Source organism: Rhineura floridana, chromosome 6 (genome assembly GCF_030035675.1).
Source record: "Rhineura floridana isolate rRhiFlo1 chromosome 6, rRhiFlo1.hap2, whole genome shotgun sequence".
Taxonomy (NCBI): Eukaryota; Metazoa; Chordata; class Lepidosauria; order Squamata; family Rhineuridae; genus Rhineura; species Rhineura floridana.
The window spans coordinates 8,857,527-8,871,338 of NC_084485.1; the positions used below are offsets into that span (position 1 = coordinate 8,857,527).

The 13,812-nt window shown below is 43.8% G+C and overlaps 1 protein-coding gene across 2 annotated transcripts in view; it reads right to left on the reverse strand.

Moving 5' to 3' along the window:
- ARFRP1 (ADP ribosylation factor related protein 1) overlaps window positions 1-13,772 on the reverse strand; it is a 32,711-nt gene extending 18,939 nt beyond the window's left edge. Inside the window, exons 1-5 of one of the 2 annotated variants that reach the window (XM_061630944.1) lie at window positions 13,492-13,772; window positions 5,905-6,004; window positions 4,542-4,629; window positions 3,081-3,163; window positions 741-822 (exon numbers count right to left, since the gene is read on the reverse strand). In XM_061630944.1, the coding sequence (XP_061486928.1) occupies window positions 741-822; window positions 3,081-3,163; window positions 4,542-4,629; window positions 5,905-6,004; window positions 13,492-13,691 (553 nt within the window). In that variant the 5' untranslated portion in view covers window positions 13,692-13,772. The remainder of the gene's footprint in view (window positions 1-740; window positions 823-3,080; window positions 3,164-4,541; window positions 4,630-5,904; window positions 6,005-13,491) is intronic. The other variant, XM_061630945.1, reaches the window with a different exon arrangement.
- Between the last annotated feature and the right edge of the window lie 40 nt (window positions 13,773-13,812).

The window sequence follows — 13,812 nt, forward strand, 5'->3', positions numbered from 1 at the left end:
AACAACCACAACCATAGAATTAAAAAAAAAACACTACGTTACTATGTTGTGAACTGCCCTGTGGCTTTTTGACAAAGAGAGATTATTTGTTCAGTTAAGAAAGTTACATAGGGAGTCTGCTTATTTGGACAACTAAATTGAAAAGGCCAATCATATACCCAGCTAGCTCCACTTACTTTAAAAATGATGCAATACTGCAAGATAGGGAAGCTCGGAGGATGATAACAAGAACTAGGGCCTTCTCAGTGGTGGCCCCCGAACTGTGGAATAGTTTTCCCGATGAGGTGCGCTTGGCGCCGACGTTGTTATCTTTTCGGCGCCAAGTTAAAACCTTCCTCTTTTCTCAGGCATTTTAGTCTATTTTAGTCTTTTAAATATGTTTAACTGATTTTAGATTTGTGGATGCCTACATACATGTTCCTTGCACCGAATTATTGGATTTTATTGTGTATATTTATATTCCTCTGTTGTACACCGCCCAGAGAGCTACGCTAGTCGGGCGGTATAGAAATTCAACAAATAAATAAATAAATAAATAAGATGAGAAAGCACATCTCTGCTTATTTTGAGGGCTCCTGAGGATCGCTTGGACATCTCTAGGCTTCCTGAGGGCCTTGCACTTTTGCTTTGCTGCTGGCAAAGTCACAGGAATGGGCCCGGCTCTTTTCAAACTGTTTTAAAAAGCCAAACCACCCTGAGGTACACAGATACACTTCCAGGAAAACTCCCTGCACACTCACCGAAAGCTCTCTTGGATTCTGAAAGCCTTTCTTCATCAGTGGAGTCAATAATGTAGATGACACCGTGGGACTCTGCGTAATACTGAAAGCAAAGCACAGGAGTGAAGGCAGATTATCCCCCTAGCATATTGTGTGGTATCACAGGGCCAGAAAGACACAGGTGAAACTAGAGTGTCACCATGTCCCACTGCCTGCCCCACACAATTGCCTCCCCAACTGTGGTCTGTGGCATGCCCACATTATTCTTACTGAATTTTAATTCTGTTTTTATTGCTTCTTTTATTTCTTATATTGTATTTCAGTTTGTTTTCTCTTCAAGCATGCCTGCCCAGATATCTAGTTTTTATTATGTATATTTGTTCTTAGTCTTGATTTTGTTCTTAAACTCTTGATTTTATCTATGGGATGTAGTCCACTAAATTCTACTCAAAGCAAACCCACTAAAATGCATGGGCCTACGTGAGTCATGTCCATTAATCTCAATGGGTCTACTCTAAGTAGGACTAACACTAAATATAATCCTATATTTTGACACTTTATTATGTCTGTTCATTTCACCAGTATTTTCTTTTTATGGAACCACACGGAAGTTTTTTTTTTTATTTAGCAGTCTCTAAATTTTGTTAGAACAAAAATAAAATAAAATCAGTGAACATCAACTCTTTTAACAGAGCAAAATCAGGAGGCTATGCTGGACAAAATTCACAGGAACGGTAAAGTATCATTTTTATAGGATCAACCAACACTACATTTTGAACACTTGCTTGTGACGCTCTTAACTGAACTTGCTTCCAATTCTATGCCAAAACGTCCCCCTTATTTCATTTATATCCTGCCTCTTCCCTCCAGACTCAGTGTGGCATATCCTCACAATAACCCTGTGAAAGGATTATTAGGCTGAAAGATAGCCCAGGGTCACCTAATCAGCTTTATGGCTAAGCAAGGATGTGAACTATGCTGGCATAACTATATTGTTGAAACTAAGATAAAATGCTATGATGGAAGAGACCCAAACCACCAGAGGCCAGCATTATCACAAAGAAATGAGTCAGACTGTACAAAGATGATATTTCAATTGCCTAATTTATATCCTTGCAAGATTGGAGTGTTGCCTGAATGTCACAAGATACTGTGGGATGGATCCAGACAAGCAGAGCAATCCAACTTGAGGAAGCTGGTGGAAGGGGTGCTGGTGCAAAGCTCCATAGCATTCATGTGCTGTTTAAGAGCTGCTGGCGGAACATCGGCTCTGCCAGGAGCTGTACACAAGAATGGAAAAGGAAAAGCCAGCTCTCACAAATACCCCTACCGGCAAGAAACTGCTCCCCATCGACTTCCATTATAATTTATTTTCTTAGACCGACCTTTTTCCCGTAACTCTGGCCCAGATTGGGACCCGCAGGACTGCTCTGAATGGGAGTTGGATGTTGCATAAGTCCCTCCCCTCAGCCCCTCCTCCAACACCCCCCCCAGAACACCCCTTTCTCAGGCCTCCCGGCAGCACCACTTCCACTGGGCTAGACTTCCCCGGTGGATCCCCAGCTGAGCCGACAGGGTCCCAGCTCCACCACAGTGGAGCCCTGGCGAGCAGGGCTGTGGAGTCGGTACGCCAAACCTTCGACTCCGACTCCTCTATTTTTCTACTGTCCGACTCCGACTCCACCCAAAAATGCTTCCAACTCCACAGCCCTGGAAAGGGCTGTAAATGTCTTTTTAAATTGGAAGCTCTCATAGGAGCATTTTTATCGCTGCCTGAATATGCGCTGATCTTGGCATCACAGCATTTGTCTTCATCTGGGTCCTGTGTCATACACCGACACACAAAATGTTTTCCATCTTGAGTTATGGTGAAATGCTCAAATACAGCTGACTTCATGGGAAGCTTCTTTGACATTCTGAATTTATATTTTAAAAAATTTGTCAATCAAAATTTATTTTGAAGCCGTTGGTACATTTCTACCGACTCCGACTCCACCCAAAATTGCTTCCGACTCCGACTCCACGACTCCGAAGCCCTGCTGGCGAGGGGCTTCTGCTGGCTCTGCCAGTGGTCCCCCACATCCAAATCCCCTCAGCCCGGCATAAATACGAGTGGATTGTGCCCTTAGTTCAACTTTGTTCCCAATAAAGTCGGTGGGACTTAAGTCACGACTTACTTGTCCTATTGGTTTCAACAAGAACTACGTTCAGCTAACGTAGTTGGGATCCAGTTCCCTGTAGATTGCCTACACTGACAAGGAAGCACAATTAATGGGGACATCACTTGTTAAGAGTTTCAGGAGGGACCAATTCCTCAAAATGATTAACATGACAAGGCAAACGCACAACTGTCATCCCTACCTTATCCCAGAGAGATTGAAGCTCCTCTTGTCCTCCAAGATCCCAGAACATTAGTCTGGCTTTGCCCACATCTATAGTGCCAACTAAAAGACAAACAGGCAACGCAATGTGGACCTTTTTTGTACAAAGAGCAACCCAAATCCCCCAGAGGTGACATTTGCCAAAAACAGCCTTCACTAACCTGGTGTTCTCAAAACACTTTGGACTAAAACTCTCATCAGCCTGATGATGAGTCCTCATCTTGTTTGGGCACCAGCTTAGTGAAGGTGGCTCTACAGCAGGGGTGGGGAATAGGATTACCCACCCTTGTGGGCCACTCACCTGTCACTATGATATCAGGTGACCATTTTCCCTTTACAGCCTGGCTTGAACTCAAGCTACGCTGCAGAGGAAAATGATTTCTTTGCAGGCTTGGGTTACACTTAAACTGCACCTGCATCTGCAAAGGAACTCAGTGGGGCTTGAATCCAAACAACAATCAGCTGGCTTCAAGCTCCACTTCCAGCAGGGACCACCTGCACTCCAGAGTTCCCGGATTGCAGCCAATCCCAGCAGGACTCGCATTTGACCTCAAATGCAAAGGCACAGAATGCAAGCCTTGCCTGCCGAGAAGCATAGGAGCACATGTTGAAGGCTCCCAATCGTTCCTCTGCAGACAAGTTGTTGCCCACCCCCACACCCGATGTCATATGATGTATCCTCCATTCATGCAAACAAATTATGTAGCCAGGGCATCCAGATGAAAGACTGGCAACATTTATCAGATAAAGTCTCATACATTTCTGAGGTGCTGGCTAACTTTTTGGTGGTTAATTGCCATGCATGTAAGAGGTCAAATGATGGACTGGATTAGTAAATTTGGAGAAAATATATCTTTTGTGTGCCATTATTGGCACTCTATATTTCAACTGACTGGGTCTTATAACCATAATAAAGGTATTGATCGATTGGCACATAACCTATCAGTCTGTTCCAAGCCTTGTGTGAAGTGTTTGCGTCCTCTAGGAATCTACCCAGAACCTTCTGCAAGATGCAGAGATCCCTCATTGGCACATGAATTGAAGTTAAAGTATTTCCTGAAGATAAAGTTTGAAAACCACTGTTCTAAAGCTGATGAAAAGCAATTGAATCCTGAAGCAAGAATAGAGTGCAAATGAAACAATTAGGGAGAGCTGACAGTGTCAAATCACTATCCCGATGAAAAATTCTTCAGAGAGCCATTCATTTAATTTTATAGGCTAGAGAGACAATTCTGTGAGTAGAACAGCTGTGCAGAACAAGACCATATTCTTTATTCATTAAGAGACATTCTGTTCCCTTCAAAACATGTGTGTCATGGTCTTGGATACTTCAGGCAACTATTTCATCTGCTTTTAAACTTTTCTAAATAGTTTCTTTGTCAAAGTAAACTCATGTCACCTTGGACTTTATTTCCCCTTCACTAAAAAAAGATTCACTTACTGTTCAAGCCCACAGTAGTAGTGATTTTGGATAAGCTCATCCCTTTGTAGTTCTTGTTAAATCTAGTTTTAGTCTGTTCAAGGAAGGTCTGGAAAAGGAGGGGAGGGTAGAGAGAAGAGAGCAGGTCATTAAACTAAACATTTTGAGGAAAACAGGAAAAGCTTTACTATAAAATCAGAATCCCAAGATGATATAATGCTACAAAACTCCTCCACCACATGTCTAGCTGCTGCTTAGCCAGCGACCCAAAGGTTGTGCCCAAATCAGCAAAAACACTTTCCCTTTTATGGAATGTTATGGAAGCTGAACGTCTTAAATTAGGAACGGAGTAGTAAGAAATTATACCAGCAAAGCACTGTGAGAACAGGATTAGATGGCCATTGGCCTGACCTAGCAGGCTCTTCTGAGGTTCGTAAGGCAAGTTTGTGCCATGGATCTTCCCCTTTCTTCCATCTAACTCTCCAAAAGCCTCTCCAGAGCGCTGCGTTGTATGGGGCTGTAGTGGCCGGGTGAGGGACCATAACCAAAAATCAGACAGAGAAAACTCTGCTTTCAGGAGATCCCCCTGCACTGCATCCCCATATAACGCATTCCACAGCACTGAGTGAGTCTCCCTTGCCTTTTGTTCGTATGACCTTGGATCCCCCCCTTCCACAGGAATTCTGGACAAATTTCTACACTGCAATACCCAAGGCCCTTACGCTTACACTCTCTTGCAACAAAAATGCATTTGGTATTGGATTCCTGCACTGAGCAGGAGTTTTGGACTCAGTGGCCTTCCAACTCTATGATTAGTATGTGAGAAAATTACCAGAAACTGAAATCAGTGAAAGGCTTGGGGACAGTGAGCAGCTGACCTGCATCTGATGTAAATGTATGCTGTTGCCTGAAGGCTATATCCTGCTAAAATTAAGGATTGGCTTAACTCTAATACTTTGGAAATTACTACATTAATTACTAACTGGTTGGCACTGACCCATGACAAGCATTTTCAGTGGTGGCTCCCTGTTTATGGAATACCCTCCCAAACATGGTGTATCTGTCTCTATCACTTCCGGGAGGAAGCAGAAAACATTTCTGTTTGCCTAAGCATTTAATGACTGAAGGGGGCTGCTCCTGGTAACCTGGAGATCCCTGGAGCGAAGAATGTTTTTAGATTGTTTTCAGAATGCTTTTCTTTTGGTTGCTATGAAATTGTTTTCTTATATTTGCCACCCTGGGCTCCTTCAGGAAGGCCGGGCTATAAATTTAATAAATAACACCACCACCACCCTAGAAGAAACCAGCCAAGATAGCCAAGGGCGGGGGGGAGAGGAGGAGAGAGCTCTCCTTCCCTCCCCACCCAACAAGCTCTGGCACACACCGTTTTACCAGCATTGTCCAGTCCGAGGATCAAGATGCAGTATTCATCTCTCCGGAACATATACTTGTAAAGGCCAGACAGCAGCGTGTACATCCTGACCCTACAAGCAAAAACATCAATATTATTCGCTTGCTGGTACTACCCACACCCCATTCTGTTCTTGACTCAACTTGAGAGGAGTCAGGGCCTTACAGATGTTGCCCAAATCACATGAGAGCTACTTTTCTGTAAACTGGGGAAACATTTTCAGTGATGCAACCATGGGAGCAGGGGTCACTCATGCAGACTGCAGCCATGTCAGCTGCCACCCTGCTGGAGTGAATGTGGTTAGTCCTGTGGGAAGAGCCCAGGCATGCCACACACACACCCTGCCTGTGGGTGGAGATGGACCATTTAAACTCATGGAAAAGTGGCTTCCGTATGGTATGGCGAACTTCTCAAGGCTTACCATTCCTTCCTCCAATGCTCAATTGTTCCCATGGAAAACACATTTGTGAAGAGTGTTGTAAAAAATTGTCTACTTATTTTTGTGAAATAAAATACGTACTGACCAAGAAATGTCAGGATTTTTTTTAAGTGAGGGAAGGAAAAGAGAAACAAGCCGATTCCCAGGAGATTTGGTTCATCAAAAGAGTTTTCTCCTGCGTGCATTGGGCCGAGACAGCAGTCCTGCCTTCTGTAGTGGGTCAAGGGTGGGTGAATGGACTGCTGGAATCCAGGGCAGCAGATGCAACAACTGGATATTATCCTACTGCCCCCAACTCTATTAAAAAGATATCTGCACAATCTCTAGATCTGGACCTAACTCTAAGGACTAGATTTGGCCATTTTACTGCTGAACACATTTTTAGCTATTTCCCCTGGCTCAGTGAAGATGTTCTTAGGAAACTGCATTCAGAATCTGGGAGGAGGGAGGGGCAGCCCTGTATCAGATGCTACAGGTAGAAGAGATGTGAGAGGTTGAAGAAACCAGATAAGGAAACAGGGTGGGGTCAGACAGGCGCTTGCCCCCCTCCCTTTCCAGCCTCCCCCTCCCTGCAACCGCAGTGTCCCTGGTTGCTCTGATAGCCTGTATTCAACTCAGTTGAGGCTGTTGCTGAATGTTAGATCAGACCATAGTATCATTATCACCCATGACCTGATCACCAGTGAGCTATCCTGGCTTGAAGCACTGAAACCTGGATATATTAGCGGGTGGATTTGGCCTCTTTGCTGCCGATATTCAACTCTGCACCAGCACAGGCCTGAGGGTCAGGGAGGTGGCCCTGCTGTGGTCTCCAAGAATTCTACCTCCCTCTCCTATCCAAGCAGGAGGATTTTACTCTTAACTCGGTTGTCCTTGTAGGGTCTCTTCCTATTGAGGTTTAGATTCATAGCATCTATTGTCATCTGCAGGGGCTAAGGAACAATTAAGATGGCACACCATAGGAGATTGAATCCTTAGGATTCTGGAGAGAACATGGCACGACTGGCATTTCTGTCAAAGTCCCGGACATTCTGTGGAAACCAAAGTGGTGGTTGACCTGATTGCTTCCAAGTGCTTTCACTCCTGTGCTAGAAGTGGTTGCAACTTGCACTCCCCCAGAAGGAAACAGGTTCACAGCAAATGGTACAGTCTTGATCCATCTTTGTCACTGGAAACACTAGTCTCTTCTATAGCACAGGGTGCCTTTCAGCAGCTATGGGCTGGTCCTGCAGCTGCAACTCCACCTGGGCAGAGGTGGACCAGTTTCAGTTGTCCATGCTGCGATAGCCTCTATGTTAGACCAATGGAGCATACATGGAAAACTGTACAGAAACTGCAGTTAGTAATCTAGCAGCCACAGTCTGCACTAACTGGGACTGGGTAGTATGATCCTATTACACCTATACTTATGTCAACCACGCTGGCGCCCTGTCTGTTTCTCAATTCCTTTAAGACTCAGGACCAGGATACATAAAGGACTGCCTCTCTCCATACATACCTGTCCACACATTACAATCTTCATTGGAAAGCCTCCTATAGATGCCCTGCCATCTGAGGTGAGGCAAATGGCTACCACAGACAGGGCCTTCTCAGTGGTGGTGGTCCAGTTGTGGAACACTTTCTCACTGAAATTTACCTTACTGTTCTTTTGGCAACCGGCAAAGAAGTTTGTATTCTCCCAAGATTTTTTGATACAATTTTCATCCTGCTGTTTTTAGGCTGCTTTTATGATTCTGTGGCCCTTTTAATTTTTTTGCATTCACACTTTAATTTGTTTTGTTCTTTTTATAAATCAGCCTAGGAACATGATTGAAGGATGGTATAATACCATAATGATCCAGAGCAGCACTGGTTATTATTTATACAAAGCCAACACTATCCATGGGACTTTGCAGAGATTTAGGGAGAAAGGGGGTAGACCAGCTACAAAGAACATCGCTCCAAAGGAGCTGACAATCTAAAACGGTGTGAATCTCTGTGGGATGGAAAGGCAGGATATATGTGTTTTAAATAACAAACCGAAATGCACAATAACAAAGCAGAAAAGAGTAAAGAGACAACGTAGCAAGATAAATGCAAGCAACAACATCACAGTTACAACCACCCAGGCATTTTACAGCTACACAATGCCAACATTCTCACAGTTTATGTGGAACGTCTAAAAACCACAGTGTCAAGTAGAAAACAATGAAAACGGAACCAACTGCAGGTGGTGTGGCTTCCCGATGAGTATATATAGCCTTTGTTACATTGAAAGAGATAACATCAGTCTTCTGAACAAAGACAGATAAGCCTATGTGATCTCTGTCTCGCACGTAACTATATTTGGCATCTAGTGAGAAAAGTAAGGATATATCTAGATTTCCCCCTCTAGGATGCACACCTTAACGTGGTGAGGGGGTTTGAGAGTGTTGAAGAAGCTAAGAGAAAAGCTAAAGAAGACCAACAAAGCAATCATAATGCCAAAATACAATTTAAATAACATCCCAGAAGCATACAAAGACCAAATAAGGAACAGAATTGAGGCTTTAAACTTAGTTGAGAGAGGACCAAGAGAACTATGGAATGAAGTCAGATGTTATCAGGGAAGAACGCAAAAAGACAATACCTCTTGTTAAAAAAAGAGAAAGACCTCAATGGATGACTGGAGGAACTCTTAAAATGGTTAAACAGAGAAGGAAAGCAGAAGCAAAAGGAGATAGAAACAAAGTCAGAACCCTAAATGCAACAATACAGTGACTAGTACATAGGGACAAAGAGAACTATTACAATAGTTACTGTATAGAAATAGAAGAGGACAACAAAAAGGGTAGAACAAGAGCCCTGTTCCAGAAGATTAGAGAAATTAAAGGGATATTTAAACCAAGGGTAGGGATGTTGAATAATCAACAGGGGAACACACTGACTGACCGAGATGAAATAAAAGGAAGATGGAAGCAATACACTGAAGAACTCTATAAAAGAGATGCCAGGATGACAGATTCATTCACAGAGGAACCGTATGATAAAGAACCAGAAATTTTAGAATGTGAGGTGAAAGCTGCTCTTAACATACTTGGAAGAAACAAATCACCAGGAATAGATGACATACCAATAGAGTTGCTACAAGCTACTGAGACTGAATCTGTCCAAATGTTGACAAAAATCTGTCAAGAAATATAGAAAACTAAACAACGGCCCACAGACTGGAAGTGTTCAATATACATCCCAATTCCAAAGAAAGGGGATCCCAGGGAATGCAGTAATTATCGAACTATTGCCTTAATATCCCATGCAAGTAAAGTAATGCTCAAGATTCTCCAACAAATGCTCTTACCATATATGGAGCGAGAAATGCCAGACGTCCGAGATGGATTTAGAAAGGGAAGAGGCACCTGAGATCATATTGCAAACATACGTTGGATAATGGAACGGACCAAGGAATTTCAGAAGAAAATCACCCTGCTAGATTACAGCAAAGCCTTTGGCTGTGTAGATTATGAAAAACTATGGACTGCTTTAAAAGAAATGGGGGTGCCACAGCACCTGATTGTCCTGATGTGCAACCTATCCTCTGGACGAGAGGCTACTGTAAGGACAGAATATGGAGAAACCGATTGGTTCCGCATTGGAAAGGGTGTGAGACGGGTGTATTTTATCACCGTATTTATTTAATCTATACAGAGAACATATCATACGGAAAGCAGATGAAGATGAAGGAGGTGTGAAAATTGGAGGGAGAAATATCAATAATTTAAGATATGCGGACGATACCATACTACTAGCAGAAACCAGTAATAATTTGAAACGAATGCTGTTGAAAGTTAAAGAGGAAAGCACAAAAGCAGGACTACAGCTGAACGTCAAAAAGATTAAAGTAATGACAACAGAAGATTTATGCAACTTTACAATTGACAATGAGAACATTGAACTTGTCAAGGATTATCAATATCTTGGCAGAGTCATTAACCAAAATGGAGACAATAGTCAAGAAATCAGTAGAAGGCTAGGACTGGGGAGGGCAGCTGTGAGAGAACTAAAAAAAGGTCCTCAAATGCAAAGATGTATCACTGAACAGTAAAGTCAGGATCATTCAGACCATGGTATTTCCGATCTCTATGTATGGATGTGAAAGTTGGACAGTGAAAAAAGCAAATAAGAGAAAAATCCAATCCTTTGAAATGTGGTGTTGGAGGAGAGGTTTGCAGATACCACGGACTGCAAAAAAGACAAATAATTGGGTGTTAGAACAAATTAGACCAGAACTATCACTAGAAGATAAAATGATGAAACTGAGGTTATCATACTTTGGACACATCATGAGAAGACATGATTCACTAGAAAAGACAATAATGCTGGGGAAAACAGAAGGGAGTTGAAAAAGAGGAAGGCCAAACAAGAGATGGATTGATTCCATAAAGGAAGCCACAGACCTGAACTTACAAGATCTGAACAGGGTGGTTCATAACAGATGCTCTTGGAGGTCGCTGATTCATAGGGTCGCTACAAGTCGTAGTCGACTTGGAGGCACATAACAAATGGCTGGCAGAAATTCAATAGGTCAAGCCATTTCTAGTATGGAAATATAATTATGGGAAAAGCTTCACCATGACTACTCTCTTAATTTTGTGTTATGCCATGCCTCCCATGGCAACCATTTTGTGACTGGTGCCCCCGGTACTGTCTCAAAATTTGAGATGTATCCTCTGATCCAAAAAGGCTGGGGACCCCATTATAGTTATTTTAAAAAGGCCTAGGTGGAAAAGGCACCAAAAAGACCATAAAGATGGTGTCAGGCAAGTCTACCTGGCAAGGTTCCTCCATATCTAGGGTGCCACAACCAAAAGGGCTCTCTCCGTGCATCACTTCATTTGACCGGACATTCAGAGAAGAGTATCCAAAGACAATCGTGAGCTTCAGGTAGGGGATTTTGGGAGAAAGTGGCCTTTCAGGGAACCTGGTCCCAAGCCATTTTAAGTAGGACTGGGAAAACATTATGCCTTCTGCATTAAATTTTACCTTTGCAGTCCCTTTAGTATATATGTGTGTGTGTGTGTACATATAGATAGAAAGATAGATATAGATAGATATAGTATTTTATGTATTTTAAATTTATTTTAATGTTTTTGTGATTATCCTGTTTACAATCTTATTATGTACATGTTTGATTTTATTTTTGTAAGCTGCCCTGAGTGCCCTATTATAGGGTAGAAGGACAGGATAGAAATATTTTAAATAAATAAATAAATAATTTTCAGCCTGAAGGTCACATTTCCTCCTGAGCAATCTTCCACTGACTGCAGGTGAGTGGTGGGAGGGGCAAGAGGCAGAAATAGGCGGAGCAACAGGTATGACTCTTACCTATGTAGAGTAGGCTAGATTACAATCACATAAAATTGAAAGGTTTCTATGCATACACACGTGTCTCTCCATCCAGACAAGCAAGAGGGGTTATCACAGTTCAAGTACACATTCCAGCCTTAAAGGGGGCATAGAGCAGGGCTGGTGAAAGGTGCAGCCTGGGGAAAGTCTCCAGGTGGAGATAGAGGGAGGCCAAGAGGGCCACATTTAGCATCAAGCCTGAGGTTTCCCACCCAGGAATTAAAGATTAAAATCAGCACTTTAAATCAGGTGCCAACATGGTCTGGGAGCCAGTGCAGCTGACAAAGCACAGATGTACCACTGACAAACCACAATGTCCCAGTTAATAATCTTGCCATGCTGTTCTACAGTTTACCAGAGCACTGGCAACTGCAGCTAAGCTGTCACCATTTAGGTAAGATCCCAGCTGGGTTAAATATTGGGGGGGGGGGCGGTCTGCTCAAATACCCACTCACAATACTTCCTTCTAATAGGGGACAGTGCTGGCCTAACCTCCCAGCAGAGAAAGCTTTAGGGGCTCTTCAAAAGTGCCAAACTGTTAGTTAAATAAATGATTTGTCAGTGAGTTTAGATGATTTATTAGAGGAGACACTAATTGGCTTTTCTCTCTTTAGAGGAGACCTGGGAGACGAGGGTTCGAATCCCCACACAGCCATAAAGTTCACTGGGTGATCTTGGGCCAGTCACTGCCTCTCAGCCTTAGAGGAAGGCAATGGTGAACCCCCTCTGAATACTTATCATGAAAACCCTATTCATAGGGTCGCCATAAGTCAGGATCGATTTGAAGGCAGTCCATTTCCATGTTGGGCTGTCCCTATCTGGGCAGCTCCTCTAAGAGCTTAATTGGATGCAGGGCTCAGGACCAGAATTAGTTCTCCAGTCCCACAAGGGGACTTAAACCTTGTGTCCACCTCCCTGCCCCTTTCCTCTTATCAACAGGAAAACAAGTGTTTTCAAGCTACAAACCACTCAGGGCAGGGGCTCACACTCTTACACTTTTGGAACGGGCTGGACACATATCATAGAATCATAGAGTTGGACGGGACCTGTAAGGCCATCAAGTCCAACCCCCTACTCAATGCAGGAATCCAAGTTAAAGCATCCCTGACATGTGGCTGTCTAGCTGCCTCTTGAATGCCTCCAGTGTTGGAGAGCCCACTTATGGTATACTATAACACAGGCCAGCCCATATTGTGGCACTGTTGGCAATATTAGAAAGGCGCCAACTCTTGTTATCTTTTTAGCGTTTACCAAAGACTTTCCTCTTTCAACAAGCCTTTTAAGTACAGACCTTATCCCAGTCTGCGTCTGTGCTGCAACTGCTTTTTTAGATGTTCTTAAAGCTTTTTTTAAAAAAAGATGTTTTTAAAGATGCTTTAAAGTCTGTTTTTTAGATGTTTTAGGGTTTTTTAAATGTTTTTGTTTGCCATCGCCTACTCCTTCTGGGAGGAAAGGCGAGATAATAAACAAACAAATAAACACGCGAAGCTAAAAAGAGCCCCCCTGAGCATGTGCAAAGCGCCTCCTCTTCTCTGATAGTTTGAATGCATCCGAGCATGTGCAGAGTACTCCCACCCTGCCCGCATTTGAGCAACTTCAACCACCTCTGCTGAAGTCAGCCGACAGGACTGGGCCTTAAGCCCCGGCACCTTTTTCTAACTGCTGCCTAATACGGAGAGGGGAGACACCACGAGGGCGGCACAAGGCTGCTGCAGGTGCTACGTGGCCCAGAGGAGCCCCTGAAAGGCCGCAAGACTTACCTGAGCCACCTCAGCCAAACCGAGTCTAACGGCTCCTGCTCGCCTTCCTCATAATCCCCCACCTGAAGCAGCACCACCCGCGCAAAGCAGGCCGGGAAATGTAGTCTTTCTGCCTTCCTCGACGCCGCTCCTTTCGTGGAAGTGGGCCTCCCAGACTGCGCGAAGCCGGGACTACAATACCGAAGCTGCGCCGCGCGCATCCAAGCCCCGCCCAGCCATCTCGTCAGAGAACGCCACTTCCGCGCCTCGCGTCCGTCTCGCGAGCCGTGAACCAGAGAGAGAGAGAGAGAGAGAGAGAGAGAGAAAGGAAAGGAGGGGGGA